The sequence below is a fragment of the Nanorana parkeri genome, unplaced genomic scaffold, assembly GCF_000935625.1.
Source record: "Nanorana parkeri isolate BGI_ZX_2015 unplaced genomic scaffold, ASM93562v1 scaffold368, whole genome shotgun sequence".
NCBI lineage: Eukaryota > Metazoa > Chordata > Amphibia > Anura > Dicroglossidae > Nanorana > Nanorana parkeri.
The window spans coordinates 753,680-773,192 of NW_017306636.1; the positions used below are offsets into that span (position 1 = coordinate 753,680).

Genomic DNA, 19,513 nt, shown 5'->3' on the forward strand with positions numbered 1-19,513 from the left:
ACTATAACCTGAGAATATTGATATTATTGCACAATGGACAACATTGTATAAATTACCTCTGGGGCAGGGGCGTCCCCAGGCGTGGTGTCACCCCAAGCGCCCGCCGGGTGATACCCCTCTCGGACGTCATCGCGCAAGAGCGACGCCATCACGTGCATAATGATGTCACTTGTGTTTACCTGCCAGCAGCCATCTTGGTGATGGACGCTGGCAAAGAGAGGAGGGGGCGTTCACCCGGCGGGATAAGGTATGCTGCTGGGTCCCTTCCTCTCTTGTGCAGCTGTCGAGCTCTCGGCCCATGTCACCCCCTCTAATGGTGACATCCGGTGCGGGCCGCACTCCCTACACCCCCCTTGTGACATCACTGCTCTGGGGTACATGCCTTGTCTAGGCTAAGGGGATCACCAGACCAGATATTTAGTTTTACTACATCATATGTAACTACTTTCACTCGATTCTGGTTTATGAGGAGGATCTTGTCTGCTCAGTTATAGAGAATGCCCAGTATGTAAATGTAGATTAACGCTACATTAGTTGATCATAAAGGTGTGGTACATATTTAAGATATAATTATATATGTAGTAACAATATGCTTATTAAAATGGATCCATGTTTTGCAATAAGAGAGAATAATTATATTTATTGTGTCAGACTAATATACAAACCGTATATCAAAGTGAAGCTTTGAGCTAGTATTAAAGTGACATTAAACCGTCAGATTTTTTAACATAAAACAATACTGTAATGTGTGCCTTACTGTAATCCATGGTTGTTTCCCTTCTCTTTGCTGCTCTTCCTTTTAAATCTGTATCTGTTCTCATGCTGGGCAGAACTTCTGTTTTGTAGCAGACTGCCTTGTCTCTGAAATGGATACATGGTGTCTGCGTGTAGGTTTGCAACCTGAGCCAGCACTACAGGAAGAGGCACTCAGCTACAAAGGAAAGTTCTCCCCCAGCGCGATGCACTGAAATGGGGGAGCCTGTCCGCCGGCTGAGATAGTATGGGGCCCGCCGGCCGCTGTGAGGAGGGAGCCGCAGAACAAGGAGGCACTGAATACAGCCCTGCAGGCACATCATGGGGCCTCGGACGGCAGTGAGGACCCAGCAAACAGGAAACAGATGAAGACAGAAGACCGTCCAGAAGAGGTAAGGGGGGGGTAAATAATTAATTTAAATAATAATTATTTGTAGCCTAATGTTGTATAAAGTACTGTTGCAGAATGGCACCATCTATAGAGGACTATAAATCTCAGCAGTACTTTATACAGAAATGCTATTGTTATATAAAGTATTGCTGGAATGTGTAGTCCTCTATAGCCTGTGCCATTCTGCATTGCTGTAAATATTAGGGTTGGACCGATATATCGGCCACCAAAAGATATCAGCCGGAAATTGCACTTTTGGCTAAATGCCAAAAGTGCCATTTTTCTGCTGATACATCGGCGCATCCGTGCTTTCTTTCCTCCCCGCTAGGCGCTGCTCTGTGTTCCAGCGGGGAGGAGAGAAAGTGACAGTCGGCCAAGCGCTGCGGAAGGAGAACGCTGTGTTTGTGGTTTTTTTTTGGGGGGGGGGCCAAAAAAAAATCTTGCACCAGGGCCCTTTGTTCCTTAGCTCCGCCACTGAGGAGAGGGCTGTGGAGTTAATGTTTACTATGATTAACCCCGTCTGTGCTGTGCTGGCAGATCTCATTGTCAGTTGTTAACTAGATTTCAATACTGTATGTCTCAAGAAAGAGCTAAAGATCTCAAGGCTTGGACTCTGCATTGTAGGTTACTGAGGAGGAACTGACTCTGTCCCCACTTTCGATCTCTGAAATTGTTCAGAATAGCTTGCAGTGCTATGCCTAATCCTATTTGTAAGAAACAAGAATAGTAAGAAACATTTTTTTAATTGATATTTTGGTATGATATGTAAATAGAAACACATCACACACACACAGTGGGGGGTTCTCAAATTTGACTGCAAAAGTAAAAAAAAAAATCACTTTAAGTAAGTAAGTAAGGATATGTTCATGAAATACAGTTTCCTTCCTTTTATACAGCCCTCAATAACTAAATTTGAATAGCCCTGGTTGATTTTTTATTTAAATCTTTGCAAGTATGGCCATGGATAACAGCTAGCAATACCAAAAGGGTTCCTCCGGCGCTAGCAGCAAACAACTATCCCACTTTTCAATTGGATTGACCCAGTGGTGTATTCTGGTTTGGGGCTGCCCTACCCTAGGCAAGACGAAACTAGGGTACCCCCCCCCCCCTGAATCTGCAGGATCTCAGGGGGGCTGTGCAGGATCTGTGGTGGGCTCTGCCATAGAGCCCACCACAGATCCTGCAAAGTCCCTGAGACCCTACAGAGCCCACAACAGATCATGCACACACCCCTGATACCCTGCACACTGGTGCAGCATCTGTGAGCTCCGCCGTCCATAGACCACACCACAGATCCTGCACAGCCCACCCGAGAATCTCAGGTGGGCTGTGCAGAATCCCCGGCCTCCTCCACCTCTGGACCCGGCTTGCTACGGCACCCTGGTCCCGCCCCTTCCTGATCCAACTTCGCCCCAGCCTCGCCCGGCCCCTTCCTGCTGCTCCGATTCCTCTGCCTCTTTTGCCTCCTCGCCCCTTCCTCTTCCTCCTCACCGACTCCATCTTTTGACTCCTCTGCTGCCTCCTCCTCTGCCTGATTGCCAAACTGTTAAAATGAGGTTTTTGTCAACAAGAAAAGAGATAAAAGAAACAGTGCATTCTCCTCGTGTGATACCATATATTAAATCAGAGTGTATAAATCAGACTTCCATTCTACTCACATGTTCAGTCCAGATAACATCAGCAAACAATACCATAATCAATAGCCCAATTACCAAACAAAAAAGATGAAGAGACCCTTCAGCATGTGATGGTGGGCCTTAGCTAATGTGCATTTCTGGGGTTAAACCCCGTTCTTCAGAGCTTACTGTATTACAAATGAAATGTCTGACTATATATATATATATATATATATCCCCATCCAAGGTAGGTAGCATGAATTAAGCAGACTCCCTTGCTGGCTATTGTATTCTAACAGCTGGTGCCCACAGTTGGCGGAGTACCCATCACCTCATGATGAGGGAGCATGGAGCTGGCTTCCCAGGCCAATCAGTAAACCGCACCAGAAAGTCGGCTCTATGCTTTCTCATCACCTAGTGACGAGAAGCATGGAGACGGCTTCCCTGCTAATCGAGAAGCCGCGTGGCGAGTCTTTACACGCCGCCCGGCTAATCAGGAAGCCAGGTGGCGAGTCATTACACGCCGCCTGGCTTCCTTAATGGAACTTCTGGTATCGGTATTCGTTACTGGCGAGTACTGAAAAAAAAATATCGCTACTCGTACTCGATACCGAAATACTGGTATCGGTGCAGAGGGGTGTCGGCACGGCCACACTCAGCTTGAACTTTGGAAACAGGACTCGGACAAAATTCAAACAGTGTATGGCCAACCTAAAGGGGTTTAGCGTAGATGGAGGAATCTGTTGCACCTTTTCCATCCGACCATAGAAAATCTGCAGATAATCTATAGGTGTATGGCCAGCTTAAGGCTTAGATACAGAAATGTTATCGAGGTCATTTATGAAATTTAGAGGTAAGAAAATGTGTAGTTGTCAGAGGTTTGTTCTCTGGTGTAGGTAGGATATGTAAGCAAGCAGCTATTCCAGACAACACAGACAGATATCCTTCTCTGCTTTTCATATGTCAGCCCTTTTGTATCCTTGTAATACAAGGGCACATTAAAACGCACTGTACACCTGAAGCCTTTTGTTGAAATGGATTTATTTTCAGGGACATTTTTCCAGAGACTAGAAACCTGCATTTCACTTGTCTGCTCACCTTTTGTAACCAGATTCTAAACACATTTGTGTTTTGACTACGGCATATTCACAATGATGTGTTTGCAAAGCTTGTCACTGCAAATAAGAACACATCAAATACATATAAGACTGCACAATTACAGATGGTTTATATGTACAGATGGTAAATACATGAACAAATCCAAAATCAGCAACATTTACAGAGGGCAGTTTATTATAGATAGAAGGCCTTAAACAACAATTAGAAACAGAGAATTAAGATGTCTACAGGCTGTACATGTGTATTGGTTTCTAATAATCTGCCTACAGAGCCACCAGAATAGGTGAGTTTCAATTTTCTCTACAACCATATTGATTGCCTGTAGCAGAGAGTTATTTACACATCTACATTTCAGAGTATTCCCTATCTACACACCTGTGATTCAGTATTGGCTCTATTTAGAAATCTGACATCCACGAGGTGCTCAATTTAATCATCTGCCGCCCAAGAGCTACTATATTTAGACATCTTTGATTATATATCTGCTCAGTTTAGACATTTGTGATTGAAGATCTGCTCCATATAAACGTCTGAAGCCTTTTTCAAAAACTCACAACAACACGTTTGTACATGCTTTTCTTAATTGCATAGTGGCAATACAATAGTGCACTTTTTACCCTGCTTTCATTAGTAAACACCAGGCACATACCTTTGGCTTTTTTATGTTTCATACATACCTTTACTTTACCTCAGTTTATAAAATATAATCACAATTAACATACATGTTTATTATCTTCCTCTACTAACAAAACATTCAGATATATATCTGTCAACAGAAAACAGAAAAAGGTGCCTGTTTTGTTTTTCATATGTGCTTTAAGACCCCCCTGGTTGAGGTTGAGAGGGTTGCCCCGCAAGTAGAGTTTGGATTGAGGATACAACAGTGTGGTGACATTTGTCGATAGTAATTATGCCTGTGTGAACAGGCTTTAGGCTTGTGTCAATGGTATACGTCTGAGATCATTCAGAATTTAATGACAGGTACATTTGACCTGCAGTTGTCTACCTACTGATCTCCGGTTGACCTGCTTCAAGCAGTTTTGCTTTCCAGTAGATTTGAATGGCAATACAAACCTCTTTTGAAGCTAACAAAAGCCTGTCAACATGGGCCCTTACAACGTATTGCCATGGGCAACTGCTCCAGATTTTGTCTGCTCCTGTTTTGATAAATCCCCCCCATACTGTATACTTTAACATATTTAAAGCCCAACTCCAGGGGCCAGGTTGAACTTCTGTTGGATTTTTATTTCAGTTTGTGGCCCTCTTACATCCTGAGAGGGCCGACACTGATTGATGGGGTTGCTGGGGCAGAAAACCAAAAATAGTTAAAAAAAAATTTCATTGGCCACTCTAACCAGTGACCGCTCACCAATGCAAGCATTATGGTGCCACACAGCTTTGTAGTGAAGTGTTCAAGTGTCAGGACTGTTATACAGGCTGGTGTTGGCAGCAGGGGATGGTCATCTTTGCAGCTAAGTGCAGTGAGGACCTGGGGGAGGTGAGATGACGATGAGGGTGTTGTGAGTCAGTTTACCTTTTTATTTTTAATACAAAGGTGAACTAGCCCTTTAAAATGAATTGCCATATTTAAATAAAATTCCAGCAGATTCTAGACCACAAAGTGACTTACCTGGAAATATGAGGGGTCAGCATGCTTTGCTCACCCAACATTTAATGGTCTGTTTTATGAACTTTCAGTATGAAGGTGTTGTGATAGCAGAAGAGAGTATTAAAAAACAGCCTCATGGTCCAGGATATACTAGAAGAATTCCATCAGTTTTAGATAGTTATTCATATACACTTGTGCAAGTAGAACTATATACTGTCTTCATATGTACACACACACACGCACACACCACACTATCATTCTTTAATTATATAAAACATGGTTTAAAATTGAAAGCCACAAACACTCTGAAGCAATACATCTCCTAGGTACAGAAGTGGCTATGAGTCTCTAACTACTACAACTATCATAGGAATTTTGGCTGTATGTGCTCCCAACAACAATGAGCTGTAGCTGCTATAATAAAGAACAGCATGTAGGGTCTGACAATTCCGGCATGAACTAGGATGGCTATATGAAAATATATTTTATTGGTGTAGGGTCCTGTGAGCACCTAGTTTTAAATACTGAACTTCAGGCAGATATTTCAAAAACATAATTCATTTACACATTCACTAAAATATATACAGTAAGTATTTTATGTTTGAACGAGCATAAGTACCTAAATCGGTACTTATAACTTAGACCAGGTGAGAGAGCGGCAGCATTAAGAACCAATGAGGCTCTACTGCAGTTCACATGTGTTGACAGTGAACGTGCGCACTGAAGGAGAGAACACATAAATCACTTCATCGGTGTGTTGCTGCTCCTTCATCATCCAATAAGGAGGCTGGGGGTGTGTTCTTCACCAAGCTTGGCTGCCAATACAGAGAAGGCTGAGGTTCTGACAAAATTGTCTGATGGGGTTTTCATATCGGTTGACCCGCTACTATGCATGTATCAAACATTTGTAGTCAGCTGCTTGCCTGGAGGTCAGCGTTAATAAGAAAGCATGGTATCTGATATACAGCCTTCATTTTTCGGCCCACAACAGTATTTAATCAGCAGTGGTGCCAAGAAATAAGCAGCATTGCTGCACCAAGCGTAACAAAGTTTGGATTTGTTAGCAAATATGGCTGTTGTGTTCCATAGTCATGGTTTCCTTTTATTACAAGCCTACAACAGGTCATGTTTAGTGCTGGTGGGCTTATACTTTTAAGTAAAAGTTTTGGCTGCTTGCAATTTTTAATGTAAACACATTATATACATTACAGAAGAAGTGAAGCCAAAACTTATTTTTATAGTTTTGTATAGAGTAAGGAGGGAAACCCATCACTTTTTTTTTGCCATTGCGGAGATTTCACATTAACTTGCTGTTTAATACCTTAAGTTAACATTAAGTGAGAAGATCTATTCCTGTTCTGGTGACACCCCAAAAATTGGGATTTTCTTTCAGGTGTTATAACTTCTCTCCTCTATATCCAGAACTAAAAAATTTTAAATGCTAAAGGCTGAAAATAAATTACAAAACCCTTACCACTGGCAGACCATACAGGCTCAAGTTTAAATCACTAGATTTAAGGGGTTGGTAGTTTTCACCATCTTGTCATACATTTTTGTAAGTTCAACTTGGTAAATTAGAATTTTTCACGTGGAAATTCACTTATTTATTTTATTCAAGATATTCAAACGTTTAAAGCCCAAAAAACATGTGGCCACTGGTCAGAACAAACCTCTACCTCTGTCACAGTAAATATCTGTTGTGTACACATTAAACAAATCTGTTCTGGATGGAATATGCCTTTTAACTATTTTCTATAGCTTAAAGCACAGTTGCACAATGTTGTTAATGAAGCTTTCAATGTTACCTCTCATATGAAATCTATAAAATATATCAAGGATCATTAAATTCCCACGCAAACACCAAACATTTGCTTACTTACACACACTTAAATTAGAATTTTTTTTTTTTTTTATTTGAACCACATTTAGTCCTTCATTGTTTTAACCTGCACATATAAAAGCGCTTCTTTAAATAATTCTTCCAGATTGTAGCATTCTATTTTGGTAGACAACTATCAAAGGCATTTTAATATGAAAAATACAATAATGGTGAAAAGCCACTTGAAAAAAAAATCTGGAAAAATATAAAATAAGTTAAAATTCTTGCCGAGAAAGAATTTCTTAAAAAATTACTTTTCATAAAATTCTGAAGATTCAGGATATTTTTTCCCAAATATAAAAAAAGACAGATATTTTCTTTGACGTGTCAGTAGCATAGTCAGTAATCAAGGTCTTGATGAACATCGCAGAAAACATCCATAAGAGGTTCAGTAGAAGTGCATCAATTCATGTTCCCTCATATACATCATCTAGTGTTCATGCGTAGCTGATGGATAACAATGCTCTCTGGAAAGGAAAAAAAAAGCCTTATTTAAACTTCTAATGAAACAACGGTTAAATGTGAATATTTAGATTCTGTTTTTGAAGAATGTGTGTTCTTAGTGTACATATAGAAGTCTAATATTTTCTGCTGTGCTGTGCAATAAAAAATCACAGACACAGAGTTGATTTATAAACAATTCACACTGCAAATCTGTGAACGTTAGTTATGCGTGAATGGAGGCAAACATTAACGTTCTCAGTATGTTTTCTTTTCAGGTCGAATAAGTATTTATTTTCTATGATCTTCAGCTCCATCTAGTGACCATAATGGGGTATTTTCCAAATATTAAATTCGACTTAAAGAGAAAATATACTATGAACATTAATTTTTGCCTCTATTCCCACAGAACAAATGATCACAGAGATTCACAGGGCAAATAGCTCTGCTAATGGTTAATAAATAGACCCCCAAGAGACAGCTGTGCCTCATGTGGATCTAGATAAGTGTATATATATGGCTGTTGTCAATTAGCTCATTGCACAGGGGTGTTGCTCATATAGTTTGTCACACCAAGACTGCAGACAACTGATTCAAGGGCTTGTATATTGTGTTTACACCATACATGTGTGGTGGTTTGCAGAAACACACAGCTTAACAGTCATAGTGTGAACAACCCTCGAAGCCCAACTCCAACCATAACTTTGTTTTAATGTTGAATAGGGTGGGAAAGGGTTAAACCAAAGCCATTGATCACTAATATTACGCAGTGATCACCTGCCAATGCCATTTATCTAAAATATCCTTGGCCCTAGTACTTTGGAGCTGTGAAAACAAAAAACTGCTAAGAGTGAAATTGCACAGGTTATAGAGAGGTTATCAAAATGTCCTAGTTCTTTTCCAGGGTAGTGCACGCTTAGGGCTCATACATACATGCTGGAGGCAGAAGCACACGATTCACCTATGGATTTAATCTTGCCAATTGGAACTAAATGGCATAGTTAGATTGGAGAAGTAATTCCATAGCAGATATAGTATCCACAACAGCTCTAAAAGTGTATCTAAACTGAAGCACAACATTTGTTGCAGCATACCAGTCTTTAGATATGATGCCTACATTCCTTTTCATTTCATTCAGGCTTATATCCCTTAACTTTCATGCGGTGACCCTACCTTTAATACATTTCCTGTCCTAGGGAGCCAACCCTCACCATACTGCACCTGTGGAGGAGCAGTGTTGTCACCCTAGAACAGGAAATTAGTTATGATTACAGGATAACCCCCTTCTAATTTCATCATAGAGGGGAGGTGTTTTACAGTCCACATTGAGAATTGGTAAGAATGTTAACTGATAAGAATGCAGCAGTGGCAGATTTCTGGCAGTATTATTGAGTGTTGTTTTCCATTATCGAACAAATAACAAATCCTTTTGCAATGGTGTATTTCACGGACCAAAACATCTCTTATTATAAATAAAACCCTATAAATTATTAATTCTTTAGAGAAGGTCACAAGTTTGCCTTTGTATCCTGGCTGCTTCCTCCTACGCTTTTAAAAGGGGAGTTTTAAGGTACAGAAAAGATGATGGTGTCTATGATGATAATTGTAAAAACAAATAAAAGACTTTGAAAGAGAAAAGATGATAAAGTTAGTCAATATATAGAGATTAAGAAATTAGATCAATACAATTTAAATAGTGTAGGCTTTTAGACACGAACATGTCATCATTGGATTCCTGTTTGGAAAGAAGAGTAAATTTGACAAAAAAATTGTAATTTTGAATTAGTTTACTTTCCAAAACATGAAGTGGAAAGAGAATAATATATACATAAAAACTGTCATTTAGTTTTCCTTTTGTAGCACTTCATAAGTAAGAAGTATATTCCTTACTTATTAACAAAGGAATATTAACATTTGCGAATGTAATAATTTAAAATTTATGGAACAGAAACTGTTTGCAAATTGTTTCGTTTATCAAAACTCAGTATATCAGAAGAGGGCAGCATTTCATAAGTTTGTGGAAAGTAAACTGAATGTCGCTATAATAATCATGCAAATCACATGTAGCTAGAAATCAATGCAACACACAGGGATATGCATACCACATGAGAATTCCATATTCCTTTTCATAGCACCTGGCATGCAGGTCAACACATGCTGTACTAGATATCCATATTCTATAGAATTTCTATACTGTAAAACATCAAATCCTTGCTTTAAAGTAGTGGATTACATGGCCTTTAGCTACAACTCTTTTGTGCAAGTAACCAATAAGAGGCAAGTGGGAGTAGCAAGCTACTCTCTGGCGATTCTAAGCAAAGTTCTAAATATATTAAGGCATGCTTGGTGCAACTTCAAATAATCAGCACATTACACTCTATTTGCCTACGTAATATCAGTTCCATATGCATGCAACAAGTTGCCTACAGATGTAAAATAACATGTTTCATTGTATAAGGTTTCTGTTCAGAAATAGGTTTAATGTGCTGTGTGTAGTTGACAGGCACCCTTTGATGTTTTGGTAATAAATATGAATTTTGTAAATGCGGGGTCACCAAATTTATTTAGTCTGTGCCAGCAATGATATGGTATAGCCATTGAAAGTGTATGTAAGGGCAATTCTTTTTTTTTTTCTTAGGTTTAGATAGTTAGAAGGGTTACAACCACTATGGGGGTATTTTTTTTACAGCCTGTGTCCTGCTAGAGATGTTTCCTTCATGTCCAGTCTTGGAGTGTGCCTCCAAGACAGGATCTAAGAGAAAACTCCCCAACGTGGGGAAATTCTCATCTTTGACAGTTGTCATCAGAACAGTTGTCCCCTTGGAAACATTTCTCCTCACCTCTTGCTCTTATGCTCTGTATGTAGAATCTCCCCTTCTCTCTGTGAGATTGAAAACCAGTACAAACAGAGTAGTTATTCTTACCAGCAATGACACAGGCCACAATAAAAAACTTGACAAAGGGTTTAACCCTTCTTAACTCTATCCAAAATGAAGCAAAAACATTTTGCCTTTACATGCACTTTAGGTGTACCAATTGACGTAGCAAAGCCCAAAGATCCAAATGGAGATTTCTACTCTGGAGATTTCTGAATGTGTGAACCATTGTTTTACAGTAGAGAAAGAGTTCTAGTTATCTAACTTTGAGACACATGGTTATGTTTTTAATTTTGTTATTTTTTTTAACAACTAGAATGACAGAAAGTCAATGGCTCACCAGCCTGCAGGTCCTTTGAGCAGCAGAAAGGTGAACAAATAAGAAGTCATTGATTAGTACAGATCTAAGAACTTTGATAAACAGGGAACTGCTTTTCATGGTAGCAGAGCCACCTGCACATACCCCTGAGGCTTAGCCTCAGCCCTTCCCCCCTTCCAGAGGGGCAGAGCTGCTGGCTGGCGACTTCTTCAATTCTATTTTCATAGACTGACTCTCGCCACGTGGCTCAAATTTTGAATGATTTCCTGCTCCTTGCACTGCCATTATTGGCTTTACTGCTTTCATACCTTTTGCCATGGGAATGCGGGTAGGGGTGTGGCGTTGGGCTGACCCATCCTGTGTTGTCTTAAAAGAAAAATGAAATAATGTAAGCCTTTATAAAATATAAAATTCTTCTGAAAATGAATGCAATAAGATAATCATGCGTACTTAAGCAGTCACCTATGTAACACTTGAAATCAACTTGAACAAAATTATGCATATGTCCAAATATGGCTTTATAACAATCTCATAACTAGTGTAATTAAGGTTTATCTACAGCATTTTTTTTTCATTTTGGATATAGAAGGGAATGGTTAAAACCCCTGCCAAGATTTTTGCCATCTCTGTGCCATTGGGGAGACTAGCAGGCGAGCGCGAGCAGAATCCTGCTGGGAAGCTAAGCAGCCGCCACCGGCTGTTGCATACAAGCATTCGGCCAGCTCTACAGCTGGCCGATCGCTTGTATGAATACATGCAGTGTGTGCCCCCCCCGCTCCATTGCAGTGCCCCCCTCCTCCGCCACTGCTGCCGGTAATCCCGGGCTCTGCTGTCCCCCCTGCGGCCCGGGCCTGGCACAGCAGCTGCCTATACTGAGAACGGAGGAGAGATTAGCATTCTCCCACTGCTGATCTCTCCTCCTCTCTCTCTAAAGGCAGAAGTGGTGTGTATTACATCACTTCCGTCTTTAGCTGTCATTTCTCTGGCTGCTATAGCAAATCTCTACTTCATTAGCTTCTTTGGGGGGTGTACCAATGTGACATTAGGGGTCTTAGAGGACCTGCCATTGTATATTAGCTATCAGATAGGGGGCTTGTTGTCTATTTACCCGATGTGACCCTAACTTTTATATTTTACCAAAAAATTGGGTAATGGTAAATGTTTTATAACAAAAAGTGGGGAAAACATGTTTTTATTCAAAATATTCTGAACTTTTTTCATTATATAGTAAAAAAAATAAACCCCAGTGGTGATTAAATACCACCAAAAGAAAGCTCTATCTGTCCGCAAAGAAATGGTATAAAATTAATTTCAGTAGAGGGTTCCATGACTGAACAAATGTCAGTCAAAGTACTGCAGAGCTGAATACTGAAAGATGGCTTGGACAGGAAGGGGTTTTAACACCCCGGTCAGCAAGTGGTTAAATACATGAGGACACAGGGCCAGATTTATATATAGGCTACATAATTAAAGTGTATGTCAAGCCAAAGTCATCTTTAGTAGCTTTGGAGAAAGTGGGGAAGGTTGAGAACCCCTGTTTTGCATTGCTATCTGTTAGAGAGATTTACCCTCACTTGCTGTCCCACTGACAATGTTTTACCAGACAGGAAGTGAGGGAAACTCTCCAAAAGCAATACAGAGAGAAATAAAAATGCTTTTCTTTAGTGGAGTTGGGGAAAGGCAAACAACCCCTGTGAGATTTTTATTTCAATCTGTATCCTTGTTGCAGATTTTTCCTTACTTCCTGCCTGGTGTAACCTACCATATGTGTCTGTGGATCCAAGGTCCAGACATGGGGCCTTGACTAATTCAAATCAATTGGGTTAGTTATATTTTAGTATTTTTATTTTGGCCCATTCACACTGCTGTGCATGTGTGAGGGTTGACATCTGAAGCATTGCATGGGCTTATTTATTTTCTATGGGGTAACATTGCACGCAACATAAGCTATGAGTAACTGCCCTGAATTATTCACCTGTGTGTAAATTGTAGCTTGAGCTATTGAGGTCTGTAAAGTACACAACCATAAATAAAATTTGAAAAGGAGCCTAATGTTCCAGCTGATAGATAAACATGAGAATACAACATTTTAGCATGCAATATTTAAAATGTATGTGACAAATGGTGCCTTCATCCAGTGTTATGGGTTTGACCCATTCAAGTGTATGGGAAACTACTGTGCAAGCCTCGACAACGTCTGTAAGCTCAGCAGGAACCTGCTGCCATCAGACTATGCACTTGGATATCTTAGAATAGGTTAGGGGGCCAGGGAGTTTTTATTTTAAAATTAACCTGTCTTTTAAATATTAGAGGTACTAAAGTCCAGGTTTATATACAGTGTGAATGAAGACAACAGAATTTATAAGGAAATGGGAGAAATCATACTTGTTCTTGAAGTGTTCATTCATTTTTGATTCATTCTTCTGCAGTTATATGTCATAATCATCCTCTGACATCACTGATAAACGGTCTTACAGTGTGTTGTCATGAGTTAGACTACAGTTACATTTCAAGTATCTGGCATTAGCCTCAACCAGAATGGTTTCCAATACTAATTTTGAAAGAATGCCACAAAGTTTGTGAATTAATATATTTACATACAGTGTTAACTGCCCTTAATGTCCAATCACTTGGAAGGCATTGGAAGGAATTATAATTACTTCACTGTGCAATTCTGAGTGTAAGTATAAGACTGACTATTAAAACAAGACTTTGGGCACAATTTTTATTAACCCTTGCAGTGTGGGGCTACCCTTGCAATCCTCCCTTCTGCCTCGCTCCCCCCCTGCTGCAGCGGTTTAAGTTATCACAGAGTTATCACATTCTATACACTGTGCATAGGATGTGAGGACACCAAGGGACATACAATTGCTGCAGAGTAGGAGAAGAGAGGCATAAGGTAGCGCTGTGACAGCCAGCCAGCTCCAAGGATCATGTGAATCTAACCTAGACAAAAAGGAGCAGTTAAACCTTGCAGTGCAGGGGTAGCCCCACTGCAAGGGTTAATAAACATTGTGCCCGGAGTTCTGCTTTAATAGTACTTGGGGATTCAGATACAGTGATCAGGTGAACCCCATGCCTAAGCATGTAGATGTACATTAATTTTCAGATAAAATCTTAATTAAATAAATTATATTATTGTTGATGTGCTTGTGTTGAGCCCTTATAACACCTTTATTTGACGGTCTTGCTGACAGCAGTGCAAATGACACTCTATTTGCCCATGCAGAGCAGACAAACAATGGAAGAGATTGTGATGATTTTTCAGAAAATTGGATACAGAATGTTAATAAATAGAAGGTCAGTCAACATTTCTTTTTCAATAGCTTCTTGCTTTTACCTAAAGAGTAACAAGTTAGCCCTTTTGTACACTGTGACACATTTATAACTGTTTCTGAAAGCCAAATAATGCAAAACCTTCAGAGAAAACATCTCTGACATTTACAACTATAGGTAATGCTCACACATTTTATATTTTAATATGTTGCAGCTGGAGTAACTGGTGTTTGCAGATTGTTAGCTGAATATTGATGAGTTGCATGGAAATAGCCATGCAAGTAAAATAGCTTGTTTTGTGCAGAAAAATGCACAAAAATGTACTGAAGGGGATATGACAATAAATGAATGTGAATAAAGGACCTGGAAAACTGGCTTCCTCAAGAAATCCACCATTCAAAGCTTTATTTGGTAGTATACAATTAGCCGGCAATGAATGAGTCCAGGATATTATAGTTTCAAATTTAGCTTTTAGAACATTTTACAAAACAGCAGTTAATGATGTATTTTGGATGAGACACTGGCCTGCTAATCCTGGTGTCAGACATGCTGGCTACATAGTTGTATTATCTGTGACAGCACAGTAGCAGCACTTTGCTGGTCTCTACTGTGGTGAAGGCAGACAGACCCTGTGACTTGGATAAGTACAGCATTGTCCCATGAGTAAGATAACTTTTACACCTTAAATACATTATATAAAAAAAGGCCTTTTCCCTGTAAAATACAAATAAACCCAAACTTCAGGCAAACAGAAAAATACACAGTTGAGATTCAAACTGTATATGTAAATAGTTTTACCTGCCAAATGATCTGTAATTTTGTCTTGTAAAATAGACATCACTGCGAGAGAGCATTGACAGGTCTTGCAGACCTGCAGATTACAGTGCAATAGAACCTGATCCAGGATCAACTCCAAGACTGGGAGCTGACCAATCACCTCACTGCTGATCAGTCATCTCTTGGTCTCTGCTCCCAGTTGAGGGTAGTGACTGTCAGTCACTGTCCTCTGCAGGGATTCCTCCATCCCTTTTGCTTCTCTTGTGCTGGCTACAGCTGCAGACAGGGGAGGAGGTTGGCACTGCTGGCTCTTAGCTGTGCTCAGAGAGGCAGAGACAGCTGTCAATCAGGCAGCCTGGATGAAGCCGGACAATATTGTTGGGATCATTCTCGACCACAGTGTGGCTGTGCCCTGTCAGTTAATAGCTGGCATAAGCCTGCTATCTGCTAAATCTGGGTTACAGGAGTATATTAGTAAATGTACTCCTGTGACCCAAAAGAGAAGCATAGTCCAAAAAAAAAGGTGTGGCTTTATTTCTCTTTTAGCTGGAGCCAATTTTCTGTCTGGGATGGAGTGGGAAAAAGTTGGAATTTATCTCTGGATTTTATTTCTGTCTGTAGATTTTCCCTTAGTTCCTGTCCCTGTTCTACACCTGCAAGAAATGGGGGAAATGGTTTTCAGCAGTACAGGAAGGTACAGGGGTTGATTTACTAAAGGCAAATAGGCAGTTGACTTTGCAAGGGAATTTGCCCTTTGCAGGGGACGTTTCCCTTAGCTTCCATCGGGAATACCCAATTACGTGCGAGGATAATTAAAAAACGCAGAGCTTCACTTCATTTACTAAACTAAGGGGAAACATCCCATGCAAAGTGCAAATTCTATTGCCTATTTGCCTTTAGTAAATCAACACTATAGATTGCAAAGTAAACACTGATAGACCCTTAACCCTTTCCCACTCCAACCAAAATGGAACCTAAGGTTTCTGTCAGAGATAGGCTTTAAACCAGTTCTATATAAAAATAGGTTTAGTAAAATGTTGATGAATACAAAACTGGATTAAATGGTGTTTTTAACATCTGCTTGCAGTTCAACGTTAACATGCCTAACTATACCTTGCACAAGCATGGCCTTTGAGACAATATTTTTATGAAGGTAATTAAACCTACAGACTGCCACTGAAAACTATAGTTTTTCCTTATGTAGATAGATAAAAAAATATTGTTCTTAAATCACGTGCCCTCAGTTTTAACATATATAATAGGTAAAGTACCTTCTTAGCCATAAAATCCTATAGAAAAGCATATTTGATCATGTAAACACTTCAAAAGTTACATCAGCCTACATTACTTGTACCAACTATATACCTGTGCGTGTGCATTATTTGTAGTTTACTAATTTAAAACTTCTTCAACATTACAGTTCAGTTAAATGTGACTAATTACTACTTGCTAAAACCACATGTTAGGTTTACTTGTCCTTTAATAGATTACACTGCTCAATACTCACCACTGATTGGGTAGAACGTGTTGAAGATGTTGTGGCAGGAGTTATAGTAATAGAGCTGGTGACTTTATTCGTGGTAGATCTGGCAGACAGGTTGGTCTTAGGAGATCGAAGCACTGTGCCAGTTGCAACCTCTTTATTTTCTGTAGCAACATTTAAAGGTCTAACAGTTATGACAGGGGTGGCTCCTTCTAAGGAACTGCCAGGATTTCTTTTAAACTGAGAGCCTAAATGAATATGAATTTTATTATCTTCTGTTGTAATTATATTGGCATTTGCATTGTATTTTCTAATGGGAGTTGGCACAGTCTGTTTTTCAGGGGTAACTTTAAATACAGCACGACCCATAGTCATTTCGTGTGCATCTGGTGACACAGATATCTCTGGAGATGCAGCAGATGTTGATACTGAGAATATCTGAATTGGTGATGTAGGTCTGTCCCCAAAGTTGGGTTTGGCACCTTCTGTAGTTTTTTCCCGTGAGAAAGCAGTTATTGTCACAGGGGACATTGCCCTTTCTGGGGCTATGGGACTGCCAACACCTTTAACTTTCTGGCTCATTACAGCTGGGGAAGGAATAATTGTAATCCTTGGTTTCTGAGTGCCTAAAGTTGGTATGACTGTGGTACTTGAAAAAAAGTCCTCTGAAGGTGGGCTTGTTATCTCCAGAGTAGCTGTGCTGTTTTCATGGTCTGGTGTTACTCTTATATGAAGAGGTTGTCCTTGTTTTGGTGAAAGGAACACTTCACCATGGTGCCCTGGGCTAGCATTTGGACGGATTGCTCTTTCCGGTGTGACCGGAGTGCCATTTTCTCTTTTTTTCATCCAGGGAATCCATGATTTACGCATATTGAGCTCATTGGATCCTGGTGGGTACCTCTCCAAAACAGGTGACCTTTCTGCTGGTTTTTTAAGTCCAACTTGCCTTAAATTACTCATAATATGATTTTCCTCTTGGAAGGATTTCCTAATGAACACTGCTGGGGTTTCTTCCTCAACTGATTCATTACTCATTACATCTGTCTGTACACCTGTAGATGTCACAGGGACATCTACCATTCTTCTCCCATTCATGCTGGGCCTTATAGCTCGGCTGTATCGTTTTGATAACTCTAACTCTTTTGTCAAATTCAGAACATCTTGTCCCATATTTTTGTTTTCATTTTCTTCCTCTATAAACCTTTTCTGCAGGACTGAATAATCAACTTGAAGCTGTGAAAGCTGGTCTTCTTTGTTCATCATATCATGAACCTTTTCTTTAAGTGCTTGTACCTCTGCTCTCAGGTCTCTGTTCTTAACTTCTTCTACTCGGATTCTGTGCCTAAGTTCTGTCTCTTGACTTACAGCTTCTCCTTTCTCAATGGCTTTATTCTTAGCTACCTGGCTTTTCAGCTCTTCGAGCTGCATGGAAAGTATATTAGCTCTGTCTTGCTCAGTTCTAAATTTTCTTTCTAGCTGATCATATTCATCTTCTGTCTTCATCAAGTCTCCCTCAACCACCTCCAGCTGTTGAAGACGATTTCTGAGTCTCTCAATTTCTAAAAGCAGCTCCTTTGTCTTGTTGTCTTCATGATGCACATGCTCAAAATTCTTCTTTGCCCTGCTACGTGCAGCTTCCCTTTCAGAAACTTCCATATTTTCCACTCTTTTCATGAGCAGTTCCACTTTGCAACTTAATTCGCAATTTTTCTCATCCACACTTCTCAGTTTGCTGATGGACTCATCTCGCTCGTTAGTCAAGTTAGATACTTTTTCTTCCATCTCTGATTTCATTTTCAAAAGTTTTTTGCTTTCATCTATAAGCTTCTCTGTTACCTCCATAACTTTACCTTGTTCAGTTTTTAAATTCCTGTTTAGATCACCAACCTTTCCTTCCTCCAGTTTTATCTTTTCCATCATGATTTTTCTTTCATCAACAAGCATCACAGTGAAAGATTTCAATTTTGTTAAATCATCTTTTAAACTGTGCTCTGCCTTTTCTAGTCTTCCCTCTACTGATTCTAATTCCTTAACTCGAGTCTTCACCAATTCAACTTCTTTGGTCAGCTCTCTTGCTTGTGCTTTTTCTTTTTCCAGCTTTACATAAAGCTGAGAGCATTCAGCTTTACTTTTCATAAAAGCCTCTTCTAATTTTTCCAATTCAGACATTCTTTTCTGTAGTTTTTCCACTTCCAGCTTTAGCTCCCGGCTCTGATGTTCTTCTTCATGGAGCTTCTTTTGTAGTTCTTTGCACTGTGTTTCTGTTTTTGTTATCTCGTCATCTTTTCCTTCCATTTCTAAAACTCGCTTTCGTAAGCTCTCTACTTCTGCCATTAAAGTTGAATTTCCACATTCTCCTTGGGCTATTTTTTCCCTTAGTTCTTTCAACTCCTCCTCAGCCTTTAGAAGATTCCTATTTGCTTCTTCCAATTCTTCAATTTTACGATTGAGACCCACCAACTTAAGTCGGAGCTGACGATTATTGGACTCCTGAGTGACCAGTTTCGTAGACATTTCTTCATGCTCTTGAGAATGCTTGGAGAATTTGTGCTCAAGTTCTAATTCCAATTTAATAACTTTCTGGCTGTCTTCGTTGGCTTTAGCACAGGCTGCTTTCAATTTTGCCTCTGTTTCTTGAAGCTGTGCAGTAAGGTCTTGTATCTTTTGGCTTTGTTGACCAAGCTGTTCAATGTGCATTTGTCTTTCATCCACTAGCATCAGTGCAAATGACTTTAACTTTACCAATTCATCTCTAACTTTATTAAGTCTCTTGGTATATTCTTTGTCTTTCCGCACTTGGTAAGCTTTCTCCTGTTCCAGTAACTGCTTTAACCTGTAAAATAAATGGCACATCAATTTTAATATTTCTTGCTAAAAGAAATGGCTAATATCTAATTCTAAATCTGGAATTGTACACCATTCTGTTGCACTGTGTTTTATATATATACACACACATATATATATATATATATAT

General features: G+C 39.7%; 1 protein-coding gene across 4 annotated transcripts in view; it reads right to left on the minus strand.

The window, feature by feature from the left end:
* Positions 1 to 7,263: 7,263 nt before the first annotated feature.
* The window catches only part of FILIP1 (filamin A interacting protein 1), an 85,172-nt gene continuing 72,922 nt past the window's right edge, over positions 7,264 to 19,513 (minus strand). For 3 of the 4 annotated variants that reach the window (XM_018558912.1, XM_018558914.1, XM_018558915.1), the window contains 3 exons: positions 16,564 to 19,372; positions 11,148 to 11,369; positions 7,264 to 7,834 (listed from right to left, as the gene is read on the minus strand). In XM_018558912.1, coding sequence (XP_018414414.1) covers positions 11,163 to 11,369; positions 16,564 to 19,372 — 3,016 coding nt within the window. In that variant the 3' untranslated portion in view covers positions 7,264 to 7,834; positions 11,148 to 11,162. The remainder of the gene's footprint in view (positions 7,835 to 11,147; positions 11,370 to 16,563; positions 19,373 to 19,513) is intronic. The other variant, XM_018558913.1, reaches the window with a different exon arrangement.